At 36.6% G+C, this 23266-nt stretch overlaps 1 protein-coding gene across 7 annotated transcripts in view; it reads left to right on the forward strand.

The window, feature by feature from the left end:
• Window positions 1-23266, forward strand: part of ADK (adenosine kinase) — a 304786-nt gene that overhangs the window by 74904 nt on the left and 206616 nt on the right. For all 7 annotated transcript variants that reach the window (XM_057416414.1, XM_057416407.1, XM_057416411.1 and 4 more), the window contains one exon: window positions 13554-13632. In XM_057416414.1, coding sequence (XP_057272397.1) covers window positions 13554-13632 — 79 coding nt within the window. The remainder of the gene's footprint in view (window positions 1-13553; window positions 13633-23266) is intronic.

Genomic DNA, 23266 nt, shown 5'->3' on the forward strand with positions numbered 1-23266 from the left:
CACTGGAATGGGTTGCCCAGGGAGGCTGTGAATGCTCCAACCCTGGCAGTGTTCAAGACCAGGCTGGACTAAGCCTTGGGTGATATGGTTTAGTGTGAGGTGTCCCTGCCCATGGCAGGGGGTTGGAACTTGATGATCTTAAGGTCCTTTCCAACCCTAACCATTCTATGATTCTATGATTCTATATAGCACCAAGCTAAACATATATAGGTGAAATATATGGAAGTTCGTCTAACTGTTCTCAAAATATGAGTGAAGGAGATTCTTCCCTGTCTATGTAGGCTATTTCCCTATATGTAGTTAGCTTTCTGTAATGTGTAGTCTAAGTCTTAGTTAAGTTCATTTCTTCGTGCCTGCAAGACATATGAAATGTTGTTTGATTTCTTTGTAAGAGTCATTATTCAACTGTTCATCTTCCTTCTCGACATTTCTTGAAAAAACTAAATTTCTTCAATATTTTCTTAAGTATTGATCTGTTTAAAAAAAGAAAAAAAGTTGATATGAAATTAATGGTCACTGTGTGACATTTAACTACTAGGTTCTTATGCATTGGTGTTTGTTCTAGCAGCTTTTCAGACACAGAGGTTATCCTTCAGTGGTCTGTAGCTGCTAAGTTCCCCACGTGGGATTTTCCGCACTGAGAAGTGTGCCCATGTGAATGCCATGAGGTTGAGCAAGGCCAAGTGCAGGGTTCTGCACCTGGGTCAGGGCAACTCCTGATATCAATACAGGCTGGGGATGAAGGAACTGAGAGCAGTCCTGTGGAGAAGGACCTGGGGGTACTGGTGGATGAAAAGCTGGACATGAGCTGGCAGTGTGAGCTTGCAGTCCAAAAAGCCAGCTGTATCCTGGGCTGCATCAAAAGGAGCGTGACCAGCAGGTCAAAGGAGGTGATCCTGCCGCTCTGCTCTGCTCTCATGAGACCCCACTTGAAGTACGGTATCCAGCTCTGGAGTCCTTAGCACAGGAAAGATACCAACCTGTTAGAGCGAGTCCAGAGGAAGACCACAGTAATAACCAGAGGAACAACTCTCCTGTGAAGAAGTGGGTAAGAGAGCTGGGATTGTTTAGCCTGGAAAAGAGAGGGGTCTGGAGAGACCTTACTGTATCCTTTCAGTATTTAAAAGGGGCTTATAAGAAAGTCAGGACAAACTTTTTAGCAGGGTCTGTTATGATAGGACAAGGGGTAATGGTTTTAAACTGAAAGAGGGAACATTTAGACTAGATATGAGGAATAAATTTTTTACAATGAGGGTGGCGAAACAAACATGGAAGAGGTGGTCCCGAGCAGTGGTAGATGCCCCATCCCTTGCAACGTTCAAGGTCAGCTAGATGGAGCTCTGAGGAAGCTGATCTAGCTGAAGATGTCACTGCTCATTGCAAGGGGGTTGGACTGGATGACCTTTAAAAGTCCCTTCCAACCCAGACTACTCTATGATCTGTGATTTCTTAGTCAAGAAAGTATTTCTGTAACGCTAATAAAGACAGATTAGTATTTTCCCCTAGTTTCTGTAGGACTGAGGCTAAGAAGATACATTTCTTCCTACTTGATTCCAGCCTTCTTGGAGGGAGAGAGAAATTCTTTTGTGCTTATCTCCTGTGACGAAATGCTGCGTTTCAGAAACACTGTTCAGCAAGAGCTGGTGTGATTCTGTGAAACTTAACAGCCGACTGTGAGCTTCTCAATAATAGCATGAAGACTAATGCAGGGTATCACTAAACATGTCTTGTCAGTGTTGTAGTGGCAGAGTGTACGTAGGCAGGGGAAGTCACAATGACCAGTTTATCAGAGGGATATTTGGGTCAAATGTTTGGATTATTTCTTTCAATCTAGGAATCGTTGTTCTGCTGTGAAATTAGCCTTTTAGTGCTGCTTGGAACATTGCTCCCTATATATACAGTACTTGTATATAAGCCTACTTGTATATAGCCTTCCAGCTTTTTTGTAACTTGTGATTTTTGGGTGGTGTCCTCCCCTTCCCCCTTAATTGCATATGCTAATTTTTTCACCCAAAAGGTGACCCTCTGAGATTGTGCCTGTGGAGTGAAGAGATGGACTGAATTGTCATAGGCTGTGGGCTGAGTTATTTTTAGCTGTTGGCATTTCAGGCTGGAACACTTCATTCTGTCGTGCTTGTTAATGAGTCATCTGGAGAAAATGGGCTTCTTGCTTTCAGAGAGGGTCTGTACCAAATAATAATAGGCTAATCTCTGCAGGAGATATTCTGTCAAGTAACTAAAGCTTCATCTAGAAAATACATTGAAATGGAGACTTATCTCCCTGGAAGAATAAGCATGCACTTACTATTATTATTATTGTATTATGATGTATATGAAAATCTCAAAAACTGGAAGACTGGTGGAGAGCCTCGCAATGGTGTAATAGAGAAACATTTCTGAGAAAGCAGGTTAATTGAAGACAGTCACCTTTTATGGATAGAGAAGAATATGTAGTTGCTTTCTAATTCAGAACATCATTAATTTCTTGAAATCTGAATGTGTTATCTAGTTCTAGGGATCTTCTGAAAAGATTCCTAACTAGGTAAACCCAATGTAAGGCTTTCATCCTTGAGAGAACCCCAGATTTATCAACTTCCAGTGTATTACTTTTAAGGATTACCCAGCATCTTTGTTTTGGTCCCTACTGAAGACTATATTTTATTTTGCTTTTGCTTTCTGCATGCAAATCAAAGTCTCTCCTTCGACCCCTTCCCTTAAGGTTTGAAGGATTTTGTGCTGATATAACAGGGAAGGCTTTGTTTTTTAGGTGAAAATACCACCACTCAAGTAAAAAACAGTGTAAGATTATGATTAATCAAAGTTATTAATCTCGTTGCTTAATTTTTGTAGTATTGAAATTTCAGAGTTTGGTAGTGCAAATGAATCATTTATTAAAAAAACTGCAATGATTCAGGGGGAACTGTATGAAAGAGGGTAGAAAAAAGACCCCCAAACCCTATTCTGTAAAGGAAGTGTTTATAAGAGCAGTATCAGTGTCAAGTCTTTTTGTCAGCTTTGGTACTTGCCACTTTGGTACTTTTGCCACTTAACAATCTATGTAATTACCTTCTTTTGTTTACACATCTTCCTCTTGTAAAGCATATTACAAGTGTGAAGAGGCCTTTCTGTTTTGGTTGCAAAAGGATTTTTTCTTTAGAGGCAATAATTTTTACTCTCCATTGCTTATTTAGCCTTTTGGGTTTGCTTTTATTTCAATTATCAGTGGAATACCGAGATAAAAGAAAATTTTTTCTTACCGCATTCAAACAAATATTTTGCATTATTAGCACCTGCTGATCCTTCAGTCTCTACTGTTTTAACCTATCTTCTCCTACTGCTGTGGTCACTGTACAAAATGCTTTAAACCAATCAAGCTTGATGATTCTGGTATTACCAGTGTGTGCTGCTCCTAAGTAACCTATGGGGCTTAGACAGAGTTAGTCAAGACAAATATTTAACATTTTAGAACTCTGGTATATATCTACATTGCAGACAATGGTGGTGTGGTCAAAATACCTGAAAAACCTATAAATAAGTTGGTGCATGTATCACAATAAATTTAGCTGCAGTAGCATGTAAGTTTTCATGGGAAAACTTACCCTGTCTTTTAGCAGAAAGAATTAACTTTTCCTAAACATCAGGCTGCTGTGGTTATACTGCTTCCAAATCCTGATCTCATTTGTTTATGCCTAGTTTGAGTACACTATACTGACTACAGATTGTCCCACAATTGTCTCCTTAGCAGGCAATTTATGCGTCTTCTCGTATTATATGTATCCAGTCCTTGGATGTCATCCCACCAGTTCTCCTGCTTGTAGGAGAGCCAGGTTTTTGTCTTTTCCAAAAGTGAAAGCAGCATATTTCCATGTTATCCTGTCTGAACAGTTCTGGTTCCTTTTTATTTCTTTTATCTCTTTTTTTTTTTTTCTCCTGAGTATCCAGAGATGCTGATAATAAATAGTTGGTTCCTCCTGTGGTTTCCAGTACTACCTACTGAAAATAAAGATGTGAACACATGATAATGTACTTATCAAAAACTTACAAAAAGGAACATACTTGGGAGCATGTGTGTGTGCTTGTGGTAGTAAATATTGCATGTTTCTGAGCTACAGAAATTCATGTTGTTACCCTGTATCAGGAGGTGAGTATGTTAAGGGATATTCAAGACGGAGCTGTATTGAGAAATGGGGCATTAGAGGACTAAAATAGAAATCTTGATATTTGGTTGTGCTCAGACCAGCATTTTCTGCACTCTATTATTTGTTCATGAGGAAAACTATTATAGTTCAGTGCATGTTAATAGGAGCTTAGAGTGGACATGTACTGTCTTCTTGGTTTACTTAGAAATTCTGATGTATTTTAACGTTTTCTTGATTTAAATTTACTGAGTAGATGCTGGTTTAAAAGAATTTAAAATAGCGTAAGAGATGAAGAAAAATAGATATTTTAGCAGTGTAATTGAAGTGATGTGAACCACTTACATTATAGTAAAGAACAAAAAAGTGGTTTAGAGAGCGGTTAACATCTGTCACTATTATTTTGAACTTTGTGCTAGTGGTGAACGTTACTCAGATAAAATGATTCTTTATCTGAGTGATGTATGGAAACAATTAGTTTATAATTTTGTTTCGGTATAGCTCTGCAAAACTTTCTAATATTTTATCAACTTTGAATTGGAACCCAGACTTCGCACCTTGGTGAACTTACTTTTCACTGTTTTACTGTTTTGATGTATTTATAACCGGCAAACTTTAAACTGGTTCATTGGCAAACTTGTTAGGATTGAGTGCGCCCTCAGCAAGTTTCCCTATGACACCAAGCTGTGTGGTTCGGTTGACACACTGGAGGGAAGGAATGCCATCCAGAGGGACCTCGACACGCTTGTGAGGTGGGCTGATGCCAACCTGATGAAGTTTAACCATGCCAAGTGCAAGGTCCTACACCTGGGTCATAGAAATCCCAGGCACAGCTACAGGTTGGGCAGAGAAGAGATTCAGAGCAGCCCTGTGGAGAAGGACTTGGGGGTGTTGGTTGATGAGAAAATGAACATGAGCTGGCTTCAGTGTGCGCTTGCAGCCCAGAAAGCCAACCGTATCCTGGGCTGCATCAAAAGGAGCGTGACCAGCAGGTCAAAGGAGGTGATCCTGCCCCTCTGCTCTGCTCTTGTGAGACCTCACTTGGAGTATTGTGTGCAGTTCTGGTGTCCTCAACATAAAAAGGACATGGAACTGTTGGAACAAGTCCAGAGGAGGGCCACGAGGATGATCAGGGGACTGGAGCACCTCCCATATGAAGACAGGCTGAGAAAGTTGGGGCTGTTCAGCCTGGAGAAGAGAAGGCTGCATGGAGACCTCATAGCAGCCTTCCAGTATGTGAAGGGGGCCTATAGGGATGCTGGGGAGGGACTCTTCATTAGGCACTGTAGTGATAGGACAAGAAGTAATGGGTTAAAACTTAAACAAGGGAAGTTTAGATTGGATATAAGGAAGAAGTTCTTTCCTGTGAGGGTGGTGAGGCACTGGAATGGGTTGCCCAGAGAGGTTGTGAATGCCCCATCCCTGGCAGTGTTCAAGACCAGGTTGGACGAAGCCTTGGGTGACATGGTTTAGTGTGAGGTGTCCCTGCCCACAGCAGGGGGGTTGGAACTTGATGATCTTAAGGTTCTTTCCAACCCTAACCATTCTATGATTCTATAATAAAAGTACAAATTGTAAAGTTACCATAGTAAAATATTTCTCTCTGCAAGGTGTGAGTGTGCATGCTTTCTTGTCAGTTCTATATAGGCAACTTAATACGATTTGTACTGCATTTTTAGATAATCTAAATTGAAGCAAAGATGAGGTGTAAGATCTCTTGGTGACTGAATACTTTTAATATTAAAATATTCTTGGCAAATATCCTGCTAAGTTAAACAAATGTTCTCTTTGATGTGAGCTGGAGTAAGTTGATGCTTGTGAAACAGCAGTTTCAATTAGCATTCACTAAAGGTTTATTGACAGTTAACACCTGGTCTCTACTGTGCCAAGTGGGAAGCATCTACTGCAGTCTCATCTGATTGTTGCATAATTAGGATTATGATCTCTAATTTGCTTTTAATTTTGTAAATCTAGTCTTATTTTCAAAACCAGTCAGTGTTACTTGGGTTGCTGCTTTTTTTTTTTTTTTTTTTTTTTTTTTAGAACAGAGTTATTGATGTTAAAAGGATTAAGTATGCTCCTCTAGTATGATAAACAAGTTGCCCTTTCATTGGTTAGTTTTACTAGTTAGTCTCAGAAAGTAGGTATTCTCATGCTACTTTGAGAAGCAAGCAGCAAATGACACAGTTTTTTTGGAAGTAGTATTCTTGTATGCAAGCTGCCAAATGTATACTGGGAACATCAGGAGCAAGTGTAAATGTTTTTGTAATACTACTGAGAAATAACAAAGGAAATGACCTTGTTCCTTACTGCTCCTAAACATACTTTGGCACATCCAAGGATGAAAAAGGTAAATGCTGCATGCTTTTCCCTGCCTGTGTGTCTTTTGATCCTTACTGGCAATGTATAAGGGCAAGGAGCTATTTCTGTCTACAGTGTTTTGCAACAAATACTGTGGTGCAAATCCCTAGATGTATCTGCAGAATTTTTGAGTTTTGGCTGATCTTTGGAAGATCTTCTTCCAAAAAGGCAGTGGGAGGAAAGCATAAACATGAGAACTTCTGAACTGTCAGAAATTCTCCATAGTATTTTTTGATTATCTGTCCTCAGATGAAACTTCTGAAAACATTTTCATTAGAAACTTAAGAGAGAGAAAAATTTTAGTCTTCTTGGCCCATACTATAGTAATCAGATATAATACACATATTTTAAGGGTTGTGAAGGCACTCTGTATATATAATGTGTGTATGTATTTGTAGTGTTTAGGGGCAGTTGAATCAGAAATGTAGTCTTCTAATAATCCAGTGGTCTAGTTTTTTTCCTTTCCTACAGCATTTCAGAATATCAACAGAAACACTTGCCTTGTGGTGGCTGATGTTTTTGAGTGTAATCATGTACATTGTTCAGGTAACGTAGAGGAGGAAGATATCCAGATAATCTGGAATAAGGGAAGTTTTTCAAGAGCACTTGCATAAATTTTCCTGACTCTGCTGAGAAGAGGAAAACAACAATACTTTGAGAAATTTCTTTACATCATGATCCTTAAGAGCTGATGTTTTAACCTTACGTTTGAATGACTGGTACTTTTTCCATCTTGTTTCAATATGCCTAAATACAAACACATGTGGAAAATGTTCTTTTGGCTTTTATCAAACTGACATTTAAGTGCATTTTTTTCAACCTTGCTCTAACATTCGTGGTAAAATATTTCAAAGCTATGAATCTTGCAATTTGCCTATGCATTTTTTTTTTCTTCTTCTTTCATATATTAACATTTGGTACTCATAATCCTAACCTGGTTGGAATTACTGGCTTTTTTCATTTGCTGTTTGTTTGGATGAGGTGATTAGGAAAATACTTTATGTGAAATTCTAGTTTGCAACAGTAAATACTTCCATGAAGAGTCACTGTTTTCTGAACTTCAGTAAATAAAGGAGAAAAATATGGTAATCCGCTGTATACAATTGTAGCAGTCATATTCTGAACGTATTTAGCTTTCTCATGTGTTATACCTCCATGGTGTTAACCTGTCTGCAATACTTCCTTTTTAGCATGTTTGATTCTTCCCCTCTACTCCCCTACCCATTCCCAAGCTCTTTAATTCTGTGCCAAGGTAATAAGGAGAAGAACTAGCTCTGCATAAAGTCAGTCATTTCCAAGCAGCTGTTATAAAGTTTTCTCATGTACCTCTGTGATTGTACCTTATTTCTAAAAGGCAGTATTTTTGCTCTTTCAGATCTAATTTTAAGTAAGAACAAGCAGTTATATCTGCATCTCAATCTTAATTGGTTATATGTCAAAGACGAGGGATGAAATAGTTCATATATATATCTTTTCTAAGGTTTGAACTTTGAACACTGAGTTGTATAATAAAGAGAAATTAGATACGCTCGTTAGAGTTAAAAATGTGAATTACTTTCCTTTTTACCCACAGCATTTGTCCCAAAGTATTCTCCCTTTTACTTACGTTTAAAAATAATACTTTGTGGCTTAATTATAATCCTTGAATCTCAAGGCTAGACATTTTCCTTAAACCTCAGTTGGATTTTACTTCACATCGAATTATGAGGGCTTCAGCTTGCCTGCTAACACTGACCAGGAAGGTTGTCTTTCTGTAACATGTGCCCCATCTGCCTGGCGGTGTGGCTGTCTGCATCGTTCTGGCATTGGCCCAAGCTGTGATGAAACTGAGAATGTGACAGATGACAGCCTTGTCCAGATGTACGCATAAGTACTTCTGCTATGCCTTGCAAAACAGTCAGGATGCAGGTTTGGAATTATTTAGTTGTTTGTCTTGATTTATTCCTTGAAGGTTTCCTTAAAAAATTGAAATAATATTTGTTACTCTCTTTGTGGTTTTAGTGAGCTTTTAGTATTATTAAAACAGGTTGTATAATATGATGCTCACTCTCTCACATATTTTTTTTTCCTTAATTTATGGAGTGATTTTGTAGACATTCTGACACAGGTTACTTAATTTGGAGATTTAAGTAGATTTTAAAAAATGCAATTAAAAGGATCAAACATGTAACTGTCAGTGTATTAGTCTGCTTCTCCTCACAGCTGAACGTTTGAGCTGTTGCAATGTCTTCATATGACTGCTTCTTTTAACTAAAAATAAATATCTGGGAAAGGTGTCAGAATCACCATAATTATGGTTTTTAATTAAAATCTAATTAAAATTTATCCAATAGCTTGAAAACATACCAAATCCTAGCCTACCTTCCTCTCTAGAGGTATCACAAAGGCTGCCTCCCTAGCCCCAACTTACCTCCAAAAAAAAAAAGGTTACAGAGTTACTTGTAACTTGCAACCTTTTATTGATTAAGAGATTTCCATCTTAGTATTTTTGAAAGTTTTTATAGCACCAAACAAAAATCCACTGGAAATATTGTATTATTATTATACAAAGTAACCAGATTTTTATCTTACATTCAGGCTGTCATTATCACATGCACAAGCAAAAAGGAAAAAATTATTTTTCTCTCCTTTCTAGCTGTTTTTGGCAGCTAATTTTTTTATTTTTTTATTTTTTAATGTGTAGCTCCCTGCTGAGGTATGCTATTGAGTACATCTTAGGTAATAAGCAGATATATCAAAAGATATCCAGGGCAACACACCCTGCTGAAAAACAAGAGATTACTTCTTGCAGATAAGTACCTTCTGACATATGCATCAGAAATGTTTTTCCTGGTGCTCTCTCTCTATAAGACATTAGTTAAATGTTAGTATTCTGTAGCCATTTTACTTTTCAAAAGGAGTTTCTTTTTAGTCTAATATAAATTGTGTCCAAAAACTTGAACAGCTTTACTTGAGTTGCTTTAATTTTCCTTACTTGTAGCTCCATTGCCTTGTGTTGTCTGCCTTCAGTTGCAGGGAATGTTTTATGTGCTTATTTTTCTTGTCAGTTTGGTTTTGAAACCATGGTGAGCCAAACATTATTGTATTTGTTGCTGTGTAACAGAGAAGATAGTCGCAGCTCCAAAAGCCTCAGTTTTTGTGTATAAAACGAGTTACGGGAGATGGGTATTGATCCAGGAGAGGATTGCCAGTCATTAGGACGGAGAATAGCCTCGGGAAATCACACAGCCTTGCTGAAGACTTTTTTTTAGACATTATGGTGAAGGACATCTTGAAAGAAGGTTTAAAATAAATTTGCTAATATTCACAGAAAATTCTAGTAACTGGACATTGGAGATATCATGGGTTGGTGAGAGAAAAGGTATTTTTGTTGACCTTTTTGTGCCAAGAGGCTGTTGTAAATCTGAATGCAGTGAAAGAAAGATGGTATGTTCAGTGCTATAATGCTTTGCTGGTCCTTGAAAATGTAGGGAAGTGGCTTCTGCTTGACTGAGAAGAGGGATGTGGAGAGAAGTGAGCTAGTCACAGGGGTAGTTGACACTCATGATCTTTTCAGCTGTCTGAAGGGATTAGATATAAAGATGAGTGCATTTATTTGTATAATACAGTAAATTGTGCATTTTAAGAACAGGAAAGAATCTTGTAGGGTTTACGCATAATTTGGTAAGAGGACACAGAGAAGATGAATAGTGATGCTCAGGTTATGAATGGTTTGAGTGACAAAAAGGGTGGTGACATTGCCAGTAGTGATACTTACTGCGAGGAAATTTTCATAACTATCTCCAGTTGGAGGTAATCATATGGCATATGCAAGGGGAGTCTGTGCCTTTTAAAAATAAGTCTCTAACCTCCTGTAATGTAAGAGGGTGTATCCTGGTAAAAAATAATAATAATAAAAAAAAATTATTCTCATTTGTATTCTTTTATAAAATAGCGTCTTCCATTACCACCTTGTACCTTTTTTAATAGCCATTAATTCTGTCAAAAGGGAAGCTACTGAAAAGCTTCACCTTTCAGTGTCAAATTCAGTTAGGAGTCAATCCTTCTTAAAAAAAGGGGGAGGGAGGGAAAAACTGCTTCTGACAGAAGTGCTATTGCCTTTAGTATAATTGAGCAAATCATTGACATATCCTCTTTGGTCAGTGCTAGAGTTGATCAGCAGTATCACCACTGAAAACATATGCTGCTGCAAATGCGAACTTGTTTTTGTTAAAATACACTGCAATGCGGTGAACAAATTCATGGTACCAAAAATGGGGCCCCTTGATACGGTGCTGATTGTGGGATTTATTATTCTGTTATTTAAGGTTACGGTATGTTGCTAGGTCAGGAGAAGGGTCACAGTTCTCAGATATAGCACAGCCTTAAAAAATGCTCAGAAAGACCAACAATTGCAGAATGTGAAACAAAAATATTATTCAGTCTTGCTCATAAGGTTTTAATTTTCTTGAATTATCTGAAGTGTGATAACAGCTTGGTCCTGAAGCACACACAGAAGCTCTGTGTAGCATTCCCGGGCCTCAGAGCAGTTTCTACAGTTGAACTTCCTTCCTTAAAATGGAGAGTTTTATAAAAGCAAATACCATGTTTCTGAGGCATACTGGAATGAGAGTCTTCTCTTTGCAGGTCAGACATATAGCAGACAGTGACGAAGTCAGCGTTCCCACGCTGCCTGTGCCATCTGCTGACATTTTGAAAAATGCCCATCTAACTGTTCATCTTCTTAAGATAAAAAGCTATTGACATTCTTAATTTTGAGGTCATTCTTGATACAACTTGCTTATCAGGCTTTTGTGGGTTATAACAACATCATTTATATCATCCTTCCGGTGTGTCATGGAAAAGGACCAGCAATAATTATTTTTCTTGCATCTGTACAAACTCTCATTCTTTTTCATGTAACAGACCTTCATAGGTGTTGAGTTTGCTATCTTAATTTGAAGAAAAGGACTTAGTACTTTTAATGCTAGTGCTGAAATAGTGAAAGATAGTTGCCATTGTTTGTCTTACTATTTTAAGTAATTGTAAAAAGATTTGTTCAGATGATTTCTTAGATTACAAAGATGGCACCTTGAAGTCTTCATAATACAGATAGTATTTTAAGGCTGTTTCCAATTTGGTTCCCCAAATTCAGATACCACGTATCTTATTCACTCAAACTACAAGGTAAGTATTTAAATGCATACTCATATAGATTTAGGGCTGCTAATGTCGGTGATCAGCTACAGAATACTAAATTTATGAGGGTTAACATGCCATTAAATAATATGGACATAGAAACTTTAGATGGCTTTAGGTAAAGGAATTAAAATATTAATTGGTATGCTTGTAGCTATACAAAAATAACCACGTGATTTGGGCAGTACACATTCAAAGGTAAAGTGTCAATTAAATTAAAGAAAAAATATTGCCAAAATACATAATTGGTACATGACAGTTTGTATGTCTTTGCTGGAGAAGCAATTGTTAGGAGACCTGTTGGTTTCTGTTATTTTTTTTCCCCACTTTCAGCTACTTGCTGTCATTTGAGGTTTCAGTTGCTTGACATAGAATTGGTGGATAATTAGTAGTGTGGATAGCTGTGAAAAGCATATGTAGTAATTTAGTTCTTGGTTCTTTCTAATTGTATGCCCATCGGTAGTTTGCTAGGGTGAGTAGCTCATTATTCAGACATTTTAAATGGGAAGTACTGTAGAAGGAAAAATGTTCCTATTAGTACCAATGTATTGAAAATCAAAACCTTTTAAACAAACAAGTCATTATTTGACAAATCTATCCCTAAAGCTATTGTTCACATACTATAAGGAAATTGGGGTTTGTGAGGGGGAGATGAAGGGTAGGGTAGGCAGATAGTGTTAATCTTTCACTGTGTCTGAAATAAGGAGTGTCACTTTTTTTTAAAAGATAATACAGGTGAATACAATAAAATATGTTAAAATACATCCAACTGGGCAAGCCTCATTTGTTAAGGGTAAACATCTAAAATTAATAGACCTGAAGGGCAAATCTGTGCTATTAATTAGAGTTGACCTTGAAGTCATTTTAAACCTAAAATATGCAAACAAATTTTACAGAAAACATTTTAACTTGCCTGCAGGGGTACATCCTTCTGAATCTAATGCGTTCTGAGGTTGTTCATCCTGCTGTTCAATCCACTCATTTTGAAGTGTGTTTAGAACTTATAGGCATGATGCAGTATTCATGCACAGCAGTCTCCACAACTCCCTGTGTCCTGTGGCACTTGCCTGTGACTAGAGAGAAGACTGGTTCTTGAGCTGTGGTGTACTTTGATCAGATGCATCATGACCATCTTACAGAACTCTATTTGGCTCTTAACCTTAAAGTTTTATCTGAAATATCTGAGGGTAGATATTTCCATTAAGAGTTTGAATATTTCTTTTAATGATCAAACCTTATAATATACTACTGAACATTACCAGAGTATCCTATGTTTTTGTAGTAGTATGACTTAAAGGATTTGAAAGCTCATTGGGAGACACATGGCTTTTCTGTTATCAGATATTCTCACATACTAGTAGATTTGTTCATAAAAGCTCTTCACCTGTCAAAATGTACTATTTCATATGAAACCGTAAAACATATCACTGTTGTTTGGGTCAAGTTAATTTTGAAACAGACACCGGATCTCCTCAATCTTCTCACTTGATTTTACAATCTTTTTTTAGCTTTAATTATGTGGAATAAGTATCTGAATGTCTTCATTTGTATAATTTTTCTTCAAGCATATATTTTATCAATCTAACAGTTAATTGCAATCAACCTTATGCTTCAGATAATGTTTTTTTCCAGTTACTTACTCCACTTGTGACTTTAAGGTAAAGGATTCAGGTTGATGTCACACTTTGCTCTGTAATTTGAACAACATCGAAATAGATGTTCCCAGTTTCACCATATGTAGCAACTAATATATCTGAATGTATTGATTTCAAATAACATGATGTCATTTACTTCTAATCTTAATGTTTTCTTTTTGAAAAAAAAAAAAAGTAGTTTAACTTTTTTTCTTCTCTGCATTTTTTTTTTCTTTTTTACCAGATTTGAAGAACTTGTGAAGAAGTTCAAAGTAGAATATCATGCTGGTGGTTCTACTCAAAATTCCGTTAAAGTGGCCCAGGTTTGTTCTTCCTTAAAAAAAAGTTATTGGTAATTTTAAGTGTTGAGTTTGAATCAACTTGATGATCTGTATTGTCTGTATTTGTCATGAGCATGACTGAGTGGGTGCTTGTCATTCTATTGCTCCGACTGTGCTTATTTTTTTTTGGCATGATTTATTTTACAGTTATGCTCTCTGTTCTTTTCACACACTTTCCATTAAGGATATAGTTACAACTACAATGTACCCAGGAGTGGAAGGGAGGGTTTTAAGGAAGATTGAGCAAGGCTTTTGTCAAAGGCGTATGGTGGAAGGGTAAGTGGCAAGGATTAGGTCCCTAGCTGCAGTTAGGACTCTTCCAGTAAGGAGTAAAAAAGTCACAATGAGAATGGTTAAAAAAAGAAGTTGCTGAATCTCTGTGCTCTGAGATTTTAATAATTTACCATTATGAGTCCTTGGGTAATCAGATCTAAATTTGAGGCTGGCCCTCTAGTCCAACCCCTGGTAGGTTGGACTAGAGATCTGCTGGCCTGCACACTTCTGTGATTCTAACCACATTTATCCTGTAAGAACTTGAAAATTTGTCCATAAAATATGAAAATATAGAAAGTTTTTTGGGTTTTGTTTTTTTGGTTTTTTTTTTGTTTTTTTTTTTACAAGGATAATGTTTCTGGTATGGATATGGTGAATAGCAGTAATGATGAATTGAGTTTCAGGTGTTCTAGCTATTCTGTAACTAAAGTATATGCCTTTTGTCACCATACTCTTAAGCATATACCTGACTATATGTTTTTAGATTGTGATAGATGTTCAAATCCTATAAATAAAAAAATATGTAAACTGTATATATAACCTTTTTGTTAATGATCCTGGCTTATTAGCTTCCAGATTTTCTATATAAGTAAAACTTACTGCCAGATAGCATTAAAAGCACATTTGGAAAAAATTAAGTTACAATTTAACAAAGGTTACCTTGCCAATTAACAGGGAAAAATAATTATAGTATTAATTGCTGTTCCTTTGTACAAAACAGTTGCTGCTTCTTTACTAAGGTTTTAATTGCATATATATTGCAAATATTTGTGATATAAACTTTTCACAACAGAGGGAAATCTGAGTTGCTTGTGTTTTATTGTATGTAGCATTGTAATTCTGAAATGGTTACGTAATGAAGGTTTCTTTGTTAGGTTTCTTGTTGTTTCGGGGGGGGGGGTGTGTTTGTTTACTGTGTGGTCAAGCCAAGTTTTTGCTTCTGATACTTTAAAAAAAATGCCCCCTCGGGAGAGCTCAAGTTACTCCATTAGTTCTGTGTCAATATGACTTGCTTGACCTCTGGGGATGCTATAGAGCTGGTGTCTCTTCCATGACAGCTGATTAGAGGGCAACTTTTTGAAGGGAGTTCTACCACTGTTTTGTGGTTCAGTGGCATGAAATTCTGCTTCTATTCCTACATCTAGGTTGAGGAGGTGTGGAAGCAAATGCATGCAGTACACTCAGAATTCCTAAAGTTTGAAACGTTCTAAGAGTTCCAGTTCTCCTTGAAGTGACCTCTTTGGTATCAGCTAATTTATTAGCAAACTGTGTCTCATACTTAACTGTCTTTTAATCTGTCAGTTCAGGTGTTGTTCAGTAATTATCATGTGAAGTACACAGAACCTATCTAGAGTCAATGAGAGAAGAAAATTGAATCCATGAAATGTAGGGCTTTCTATGTCAATGCTCCTTTCTTATACTGATCGAGTTTTGCCAGTGAACTTTTCCTTTACCTTGGCTTTGAGTTCAGAGTCTCATTTAGCTCTAGTTGCCATCTGGAATTGTATTTGTCTCCAGAAGGGTTGTCATCTCCTAGTTTTTTGTTTCAAATAAGATTGAAACTTCAAACAGTTGTGCATGAATAACATAACATCACTAAGAGGCTTTAAAAAGAGGGATAGGAGGGTGAGAGAGAGAAAAGTGTGTTCTGGAAATCTTGAAAGAAGCTGTTATCCTGTAAGCTTTCACAGACAAAAAAATGTGAGGATAGAAAAAAACTTTAACTGTAAACTAGAAATTAAACTAGAAATTCTGGAAGAATTTTTGCAGGAATATTCACTGGCATATTGGAGAGGAGTGTGTAAGTAATCTTATATCTGAATAACTTACATATTTGTTGAAAGTACAGGGAGAAAGCAAAGACTGATTCAAGAAGCCTGGCTGGGGGTTGACAAGTAAAGGACCAATAAATTAGATCAGAGCTCTGAGGTAGCCACACTCTAAGTGAATGTGGATTATTTGTGAGAAGAAACGTGGGGAAGAAATCCTGAGAATACAGCTTTTATTATTTTCCTCAACTTGTGTTACTTGATGGGAAAAGCTTGCAGAAGTCTGCTAAAAGCTGAGAGATAAAAACTAAAAAAGTTTGTTGGAGCTGTTTAAAAGCTGATGGGAAATAATAGCATGTTAAAGAAAAGCGTCTTCAGAAGCCTGACTGTAATGGAATACAACTGTCTTGAGTAGAATGGTTGGAAACGATCAAATGGCCTCTGAAATCTGGCAACTGCGTTTTTAAAAGTTCATTTCTTAGTGGGAAGAGTGGATTATTCAGAAGTGTAGCAGGAAAATTGGAGAGCAATTAATGATTGGAATAAAAAGAATTTAAGAAGTGCTGAAAATAAGGTCATTGAAATGTTTGTTTCAAATAGTCTGTTTCTTTAAGGGTCAGAAAAGCAGCACCAAGTTGAAACAAAAATACACAAAGTCAAAATGGGTTCAGAATCTTACAATATATGTGTTTAGAAAAGGAAAATGAAACTGTCAAATGCTTGTTTACTTAGTGTATGGTGATCATCACTTGTTACACATCTTCATGTAGTTTGGATATTTCTTTTGTATCTACAAAGGTAGTGAAATGTACTCAAGAAAGTACTCAAGAAAGGACTCTGTCCCTGACAAGGAGAAACCAGCTTCTTACAAAACAAAAAAATAAAATAAAATGAGGGAGAGAGTAGGGAAAAAAAGTCTTAGAAATACTGTATTTATCATCTGTGAGGAATTTGTGATAGTAATCACAGAAAGAGGCAATCGGAAGAAACACTGAATAATGAAGAAAGCTGGGAAGAAAATTAAGCTTAAATCATGGGGTTTGGAGCTAAAATTTAAAGCAGCATCAACTGTAATGGAGGTGAAGATTTTAGAAGTTTACAAAGAATTAAGCAGAATTGCAGTCAAGCTGTGAAAAGTAGAATTAGTGGTTTTTTTTTCCTGGCATGTTAACAGAAAGGAAAGATCTAAAGTACAGCCTTGAAGGAAGAATTTGGCAGGTAAGTTACTAAAAGGGAATCGGTATTTTTCAATGTTGTCTTGCAGCAGAGCAGAAGTTAGAGTGTGTGCTGCACTGCAGGAGTGAATGATGGTTGGAGAGCTTTGTGAGAATCAAAATGATGAATGTTGACTGCTGAAAGTGAGCATTATGCAGACAGGGTACCTCAGCAGGGTTAGAAAAAGAAAAAGCTCTGGATGTATTGGGGACAATAAAAAAGTGGGTTTTGTTGTTTTTTTTTTTTTTTTTGGTAGAAATGCTTCTAATGCACAGTGGCAAAGACATTTATTTGTGAAAAATAAAATGCAGAAGCAGAGTCAAAAGATAATTAGAGGAAAAGCTCTTTAAAGGGAGAGGGAGGGACAAATAAAAAATTGTGTTGCAAAGACTTGGATTAAAAATTGGAAGTATGGAAGATAATGAAAAGGTGGAAACCTGGAATGTTGCATTCTCACTTTTCAGAAGTGTATTATATAAGCATTTTTATAAGTACAATATTATTTTTTAAAAACACCTGAAAATGGTGAAAGGGAGTACCAAGAGCAGTATAAAAGTAATGAGGAACGATATTCAAGCCAGTAAGATAGGATGTTTATGTTCAGAAGATAGGATGTTTATGTTCAGGTTCTCTTGGATATTAACATACAATGATCTTGGAAAGAGTAAGGAAGTCAAAGTGATTTTCACTTGACCTAACTCGTATTACGAATGAGGAGTTGGGTGAGGAGGGAAGTAGTGATTGGTATATTCCAGAAATGACAGTAACAGCATAAAAATAAATAAAATAAATGAGATTACAGTTTATTTGCTCTTTAATGAGTTTAAATTAGTGGCAAATCGTGTCTTGGATATACTAATTCATGTTAGGAGAGGAATAGTGACAAAAGAAGTGAAGAAAGCGTAGACAGAAAAGTGTGTGAGGGGAAAGACAAATTTATTTGAGAAGGTAGGAGATAAGTAACCAGGAAAGAGAAAAACAGTGTGAAAATCCCAGTGTTGCTCTGATTCTGCATCCCTCATTGTGCAATCCTTATTTCTTCCTTACCAATCTTATTTTCCTTGTCCACTCTGATCTTTCTTGGGTGTAAATTTGTTCATCTGGAAAAGAAAAGATGGATAACCAGAACAGATTTAGTACATCCAAGGCCTAAAGGAAAAAGTCTTATTGAAATAAATTTCTTTCTGTTTATGACTTTGGTACTGAATGGAAGAATAGAGACAGACTATAAAGAATGGGGGAGTGGAAGAGGAATAATGGTTAAGGGTTTTCCTGAGTGCAAGCACAATATAAAAAACAATTGGAATCCGGATTATTAGAAATATCAAGTTTGTCAGATATTAAAATGCAGGTAATAATGCACTTCTAGAGGTGCTATGTTGCTATTAGACAGAGTTGTTGGTATTTTCTTTTTCTCTTAACCCACCAGTAGGGAGTGTTAGTAACTTCTCTGGATCAAGCTTTAATTAATCAGTCGTAATTCACTGAAAACTACTTGATAGTATTTTGGAAAATGAGGACTAGAGATGATGAACTGAATTGCAGTCACTTAGATTCTGGAATAGAAATGAAGGCTTAATTTTCCTGTTTTCTTTAGTGTTCTTGGCATTAGAGTTATCCCTTTATACAAACTTTTAGTTTTGCTTTGTGTTTTAAGTCAAAGTTATGATGCATGCTTAAAAACAAGGAGGAGAGTGGGGGTATCAAATTGAAACTGCAGTGTGCTGCTCTGACCTTTACTTGTCTCATTAAATTTTGGCTTTGTATCTAATATGATATGTCACATCTTGCTTTAATCTGAGCTTTTGCAATCCCTCCAAATGATTGGATCCATTATATTAAATCTATAAAATATGCATACATGTAACTTCATGCAGTTCATAAATAATGTATTGTTTTAGAGTTCTGCCAGCAAACTAAATTCAGATTTGTGAAGACAGTATTTTACTAGTACTCAGCTTCCTCTGTAATTTTAATTAAGACTGTGTCTGTCTAACAACAGACATTGATCTGGAAGGGAGAAAAAAAATATCTGAATATTTTAATAGGGCTCGTGACTTTAAAGTATCTAAAATAAATAGTTTGCATGTGCAGACAGGGTAAGTATTGCTGACCAGGCCATATTTGTGTGATTTTTATCAGTGTTTAGTTTGAGTTTAGAGTGCTGAGGTTAGAACTGCAAGAAGTAGTCTCTGAAGTTTTTATCTTTGCAACTCAAGCGCTGAATTTCAAGTCTAACTTGATAGAATTTTATAACTTGGATTTTAAACAAAACAACCTTGGCAACAAACAGCACATTTTTGTTCTTGTTTTTTTTGGAAGTGCATATAAAGAACGATGCATTCTTTATCCTTAGAATGGATGCTCTTGGTTTATGCTTTATTTCTTAATAGCATTCTAACAATTCTGATACCACCGTGTATCTAAGTTAGCAGTTAGAGTGCTATATTCTATTGTTTATTCATCCTCAGAAGAATTCTGAAATTCTCATTATATAAGTTTTATTGCTAGTGATGGCATATGAACTTGGGAGAACATAGCTTGACACGTTTCAAGTTGAATTTGTAGGACTGGCAGATGGGGGGAAACAGAAGTTACAATTCTCAGGAAGCTTTCATACAGATACTCTCGGGACTTCACAGTAATGTTTTTATAACACACACCTCAGGAAATTGTAATGACTCCCTGTTTTTTTTCCTGAGCTGCCTCTCACTATCTAATGTTAAGCTTTTGGGTTTTTGTGGTTTTGCAACTTGTTTGCAAATTCTGTGTATTGTTGTTAGCTATTTCAAAGCAGCTTGGTTTTAAACTAGAGTATTTATCTATTACTCTTAATAATGTGTGATGAGAATGACTTTTAAATGAGAGATAACTCTAAGAATAATAGGATACAAAAATATCTTAAGCACTTGAATTCTAGTGTCTTCTGTACATTAGGGAGGTATGACACTTTTCTGGTGTCTGCCTGTATTTCAAGGGCATGTGACTTCATCCCAATTTTTATTCTTCAGTGATGATTAACTTGATCTGTTAATTTAAAGTGATTGTGCTTTTTAGAATTCTAGTAAGCTGACAAGTTTGAGAATTTAATTTTGCAAAATGAACAGATTCATTTGTTTATAAGATTCATGCTTGTTTATAAAAAATTATATGTGCTGAAGGCTTAGATGTGTTTCAGATTTTTACTATTTGTTATGTGAGTAATTAGCCAAACCTTGGATTTATATTCAACATATGTGCCTACTGGGTCATGTCATGCTTAATCCAAAAACAGTCTGTAAAATTAAAAATTTAGCTATGAAAAATACTTGCAGGCAGAACTGCATTTATTAAAGAATAGAAGCTGTAATCTTGTAAACATAGAACTAGTTCCATTGCAGCTGGTTCCATGCTTTTAAAATTAAGTTTGCATGTATTTGCAAAGTAGCACCTTTGGATAAACATTACTTTTTGTGTGTAATCTACAAGGTCCATCACACATTGGCTTTTCGGTTTACAGTCATCTAGTGATTTCCTCCTCACTTTCCTATCATTCTGTATAAATGGGCATCTAAGTAATGAATTTATTCTTTTCCTCACTTGCGAATATTTTTGGATTACTTCTATACAATTGATTAGACTGAGGCATAGCAGGAAGAAAGTTTTGGCTCAGGAGCAGGTCTCAAAATGTATTGAACAGGAATAACTGGGAGAGTGGTAATGGAAAAGTTATCCGTGAGGTTACCCCAAGCATACTCTCAGTTTTTTGATGGTGATGCAACTTTGCGAGACCCATCATTGTTTTACGGAATCCATCATGTCATCTACTAGAAATGTTCTCTGTTCTGCTTATTGTTTGCTTAAATTCACTTATGCTACAAATACCTTTCTCCAAAAACTGTTTCTGGATAGTGCTACCAGAAAGGTCAGGCAAGTCCCCTAAACAACATTTTCCTCTTAGTGAAGCAGAGAACATTTAACTCTCTATATGTCTGTTGACCTAAAGAAATCAGATTTTTTTTTTTTTCCAAGAGAGATAGGCTTTGTGTTTTCTGAACCATTTGGGTCAGAATGTTAAATTCCTCAGAGTTATTTTTGGCTTTATGCTTGATATTCCTTAAACAGCTTCATTACATCCCCTACTCAGATGGGCTTGGTGGCCCCAGCAAACATGTGTTTCCAATATTTTCAATAGTTCAATCAGCTTTCAAGAAAAAGTATGAAAAAGCTCTCCAAACTGTTTTCTGTTTGGTATGGTTTAATAAACTTAGGAGTATAGCCTCACCTTCTCTGCCAGAAAATAGTCCTGATGCATGTGTTTCCTTCCATACCAGCTTCCATGTGCTGCTGCCATGCCACACTGGTGTGGTCTTCAATCAGTTACAGTGATGGCAGCCTGTGCTGCAAGTGCACATACCTACATCTCAAATCTATTTTATGTAAATGAAGTTAAAACAGAGAAAGAGTTAGGACTTACAGCTAAATCTTGCTTATTTATACCTTTCTAAAGTTTATATGCTACTAGCCAGTACACTGAATCTCTTGAACATCTACTACCAGTGCTGTGGCCAGTCCTCATGAGTAAGACGTCTACTTGGCGAATGCATAACAAAACATGCCTCAGTGCTAACAAAAATAGTCGTTGAGGTTTCTCTCTCTGGAAATACAACAATAGCTATTCCCACTATTGCAAAGATGATGTCCCACTGATAGGGTCACAGTGGGCATTGTCACATGTCAGTGACATCAATTTCCTAAGTTATGTATTCTCTCAAGCGCACTTTTATCATTCATGTGTGTTTCCAAATTAGCCTGTGTCAAACACCGCAATGATGCATCCACACTTCTGACAGAACAGACAGCCGTTCCTCTTCAGAATTGTGACATGCAGCTTGGGAAGCTGATATAATGTCCGAGATGATTGGTACGGATGTCAGAGAAATTCTGTAATATTTGAGAGCTGCCTAGATTTTTTGTTTTAAAGCATTGAAGAAGATTGGTAGACCTTTTACTTAGCTGTACCTAAGATCAGTTTCAAAGCCTTATTCAGAGCTACCTAGAACAGTTCAAAAAAGAAACAAAACCACTTTATCATTATAGCAAACTCTGCAAAATTCTAAGCTAATTCCCCCCGGGTTACAAAGCTGGATACTCCTCAAGCTTTTCTGTGCTTGTGAAAGAAGACCATACATTGTTTCTATGGTTATAGGTCAGATGTTGAAATTAAATGATGCAGCAGTGTGCTGGAGGATGTAACTTTTCAAGGTGACTGATAGTGAAGCTTTTTTCTGCACGCTGGTTACGTACTGGGAGTAACTGTGTACAACTCTCTGTCTATATTCATAGGCCTGGGAATATAGTTTCAACAAGTGCTGGGATGGTCAGAAAATGAAAATCCAAAGAGCCTGTGGCATTTGTATTTTTTTTTTTTTTTCAGATTCTGCAATGCCAGGCCCCTAAATTTGTCCTCTTGAAAATGAGGCAGTTTCAGTTACACCATTGTCAGTCTACAACAGACTTTGTTATGAGACAGATGGTAACTGTTAAGCATTGCAAGACAAATGTCCTTATGTGCATCACTTTGGCATGGAATTGAGTGGCTGGCTGCTGTCACATGGACTTGCCTGTTTGATGCACCAGAACCATATCCTCTTTTTTCTCCAGGTCTTGTCCCTGGCCAGAAACTTCAATAGGATTGTGTGAAGAATGTCTTTGAAGTATGTCACATCTGAGATGAAAAGCAGTAAAAAGAGTTGTGCAATCACATTCCCCCTACATCCATTCAAAAAGAACCTTGAAATTCTCTCCTTCTCGGTGTGTTTGAGTGAGCTTCAGGGTACATATGCAGCCTCTGTTCATCCATCCGAAATTGTAATTTATTTAAATGATTAGAAACTGTTTCCATATTCCATAGTAATCAAACATCAGTCACCCACATGGAATCAGAAGGCACTATATAAATGGTAGCAGTTGGCTCTTCCTGGAAGTGCAGTTCAGCTGCCTACAGCTTGACTCAGCTTCTATGCCTGTTTAGCAATGTTAGCACCATGTTTTGGAACTGTAAAAAGTTGCCAGTTTTTTGAAAAGCAGTGAAGGAATTTGGGCTCTTTCCCTAATGTAATGTCCAGCTGAGTGAGTGGACTCAAACTTTGTTGTTTTCTTTTTTTATTTTCTCCTGAGCCAGTGTCATGTCAGCTTGTAAACCATGCTATAGATGAGAGAGTTTAATTAGCACATTCCCTAATTTATGCTTATCCTGAAAATCTGTCTGGTTTTAGGTAAAAAAAAAAAAAAGGAAAATAATTGGTTCAGGCTGGGATCTATCTGAAAGAAATAAACATCTGGAAGTATAATTGAGCCACATTTAGGGGACCTGGTTC

This window comes from Pezoporus wallicus, unplaced genomic scaffold (assembly GCF_028554395.1).
Source record: "Pezoporus wallicus isolate ANWC-B61680 ecotype Strahan unplaced genomic scaffold, APGP_CSIRO_Pwel_v1 contig_2012, whole genome shotgun sequence".
In the NCBI taxonomy this organism is placed as follows: domain Eukaryota; kingdom Metazoa; phylum Chordata; class Aves; order Psittaciformes; family Psittacidae; genus Pezoporus; species Pezoporus wallicus.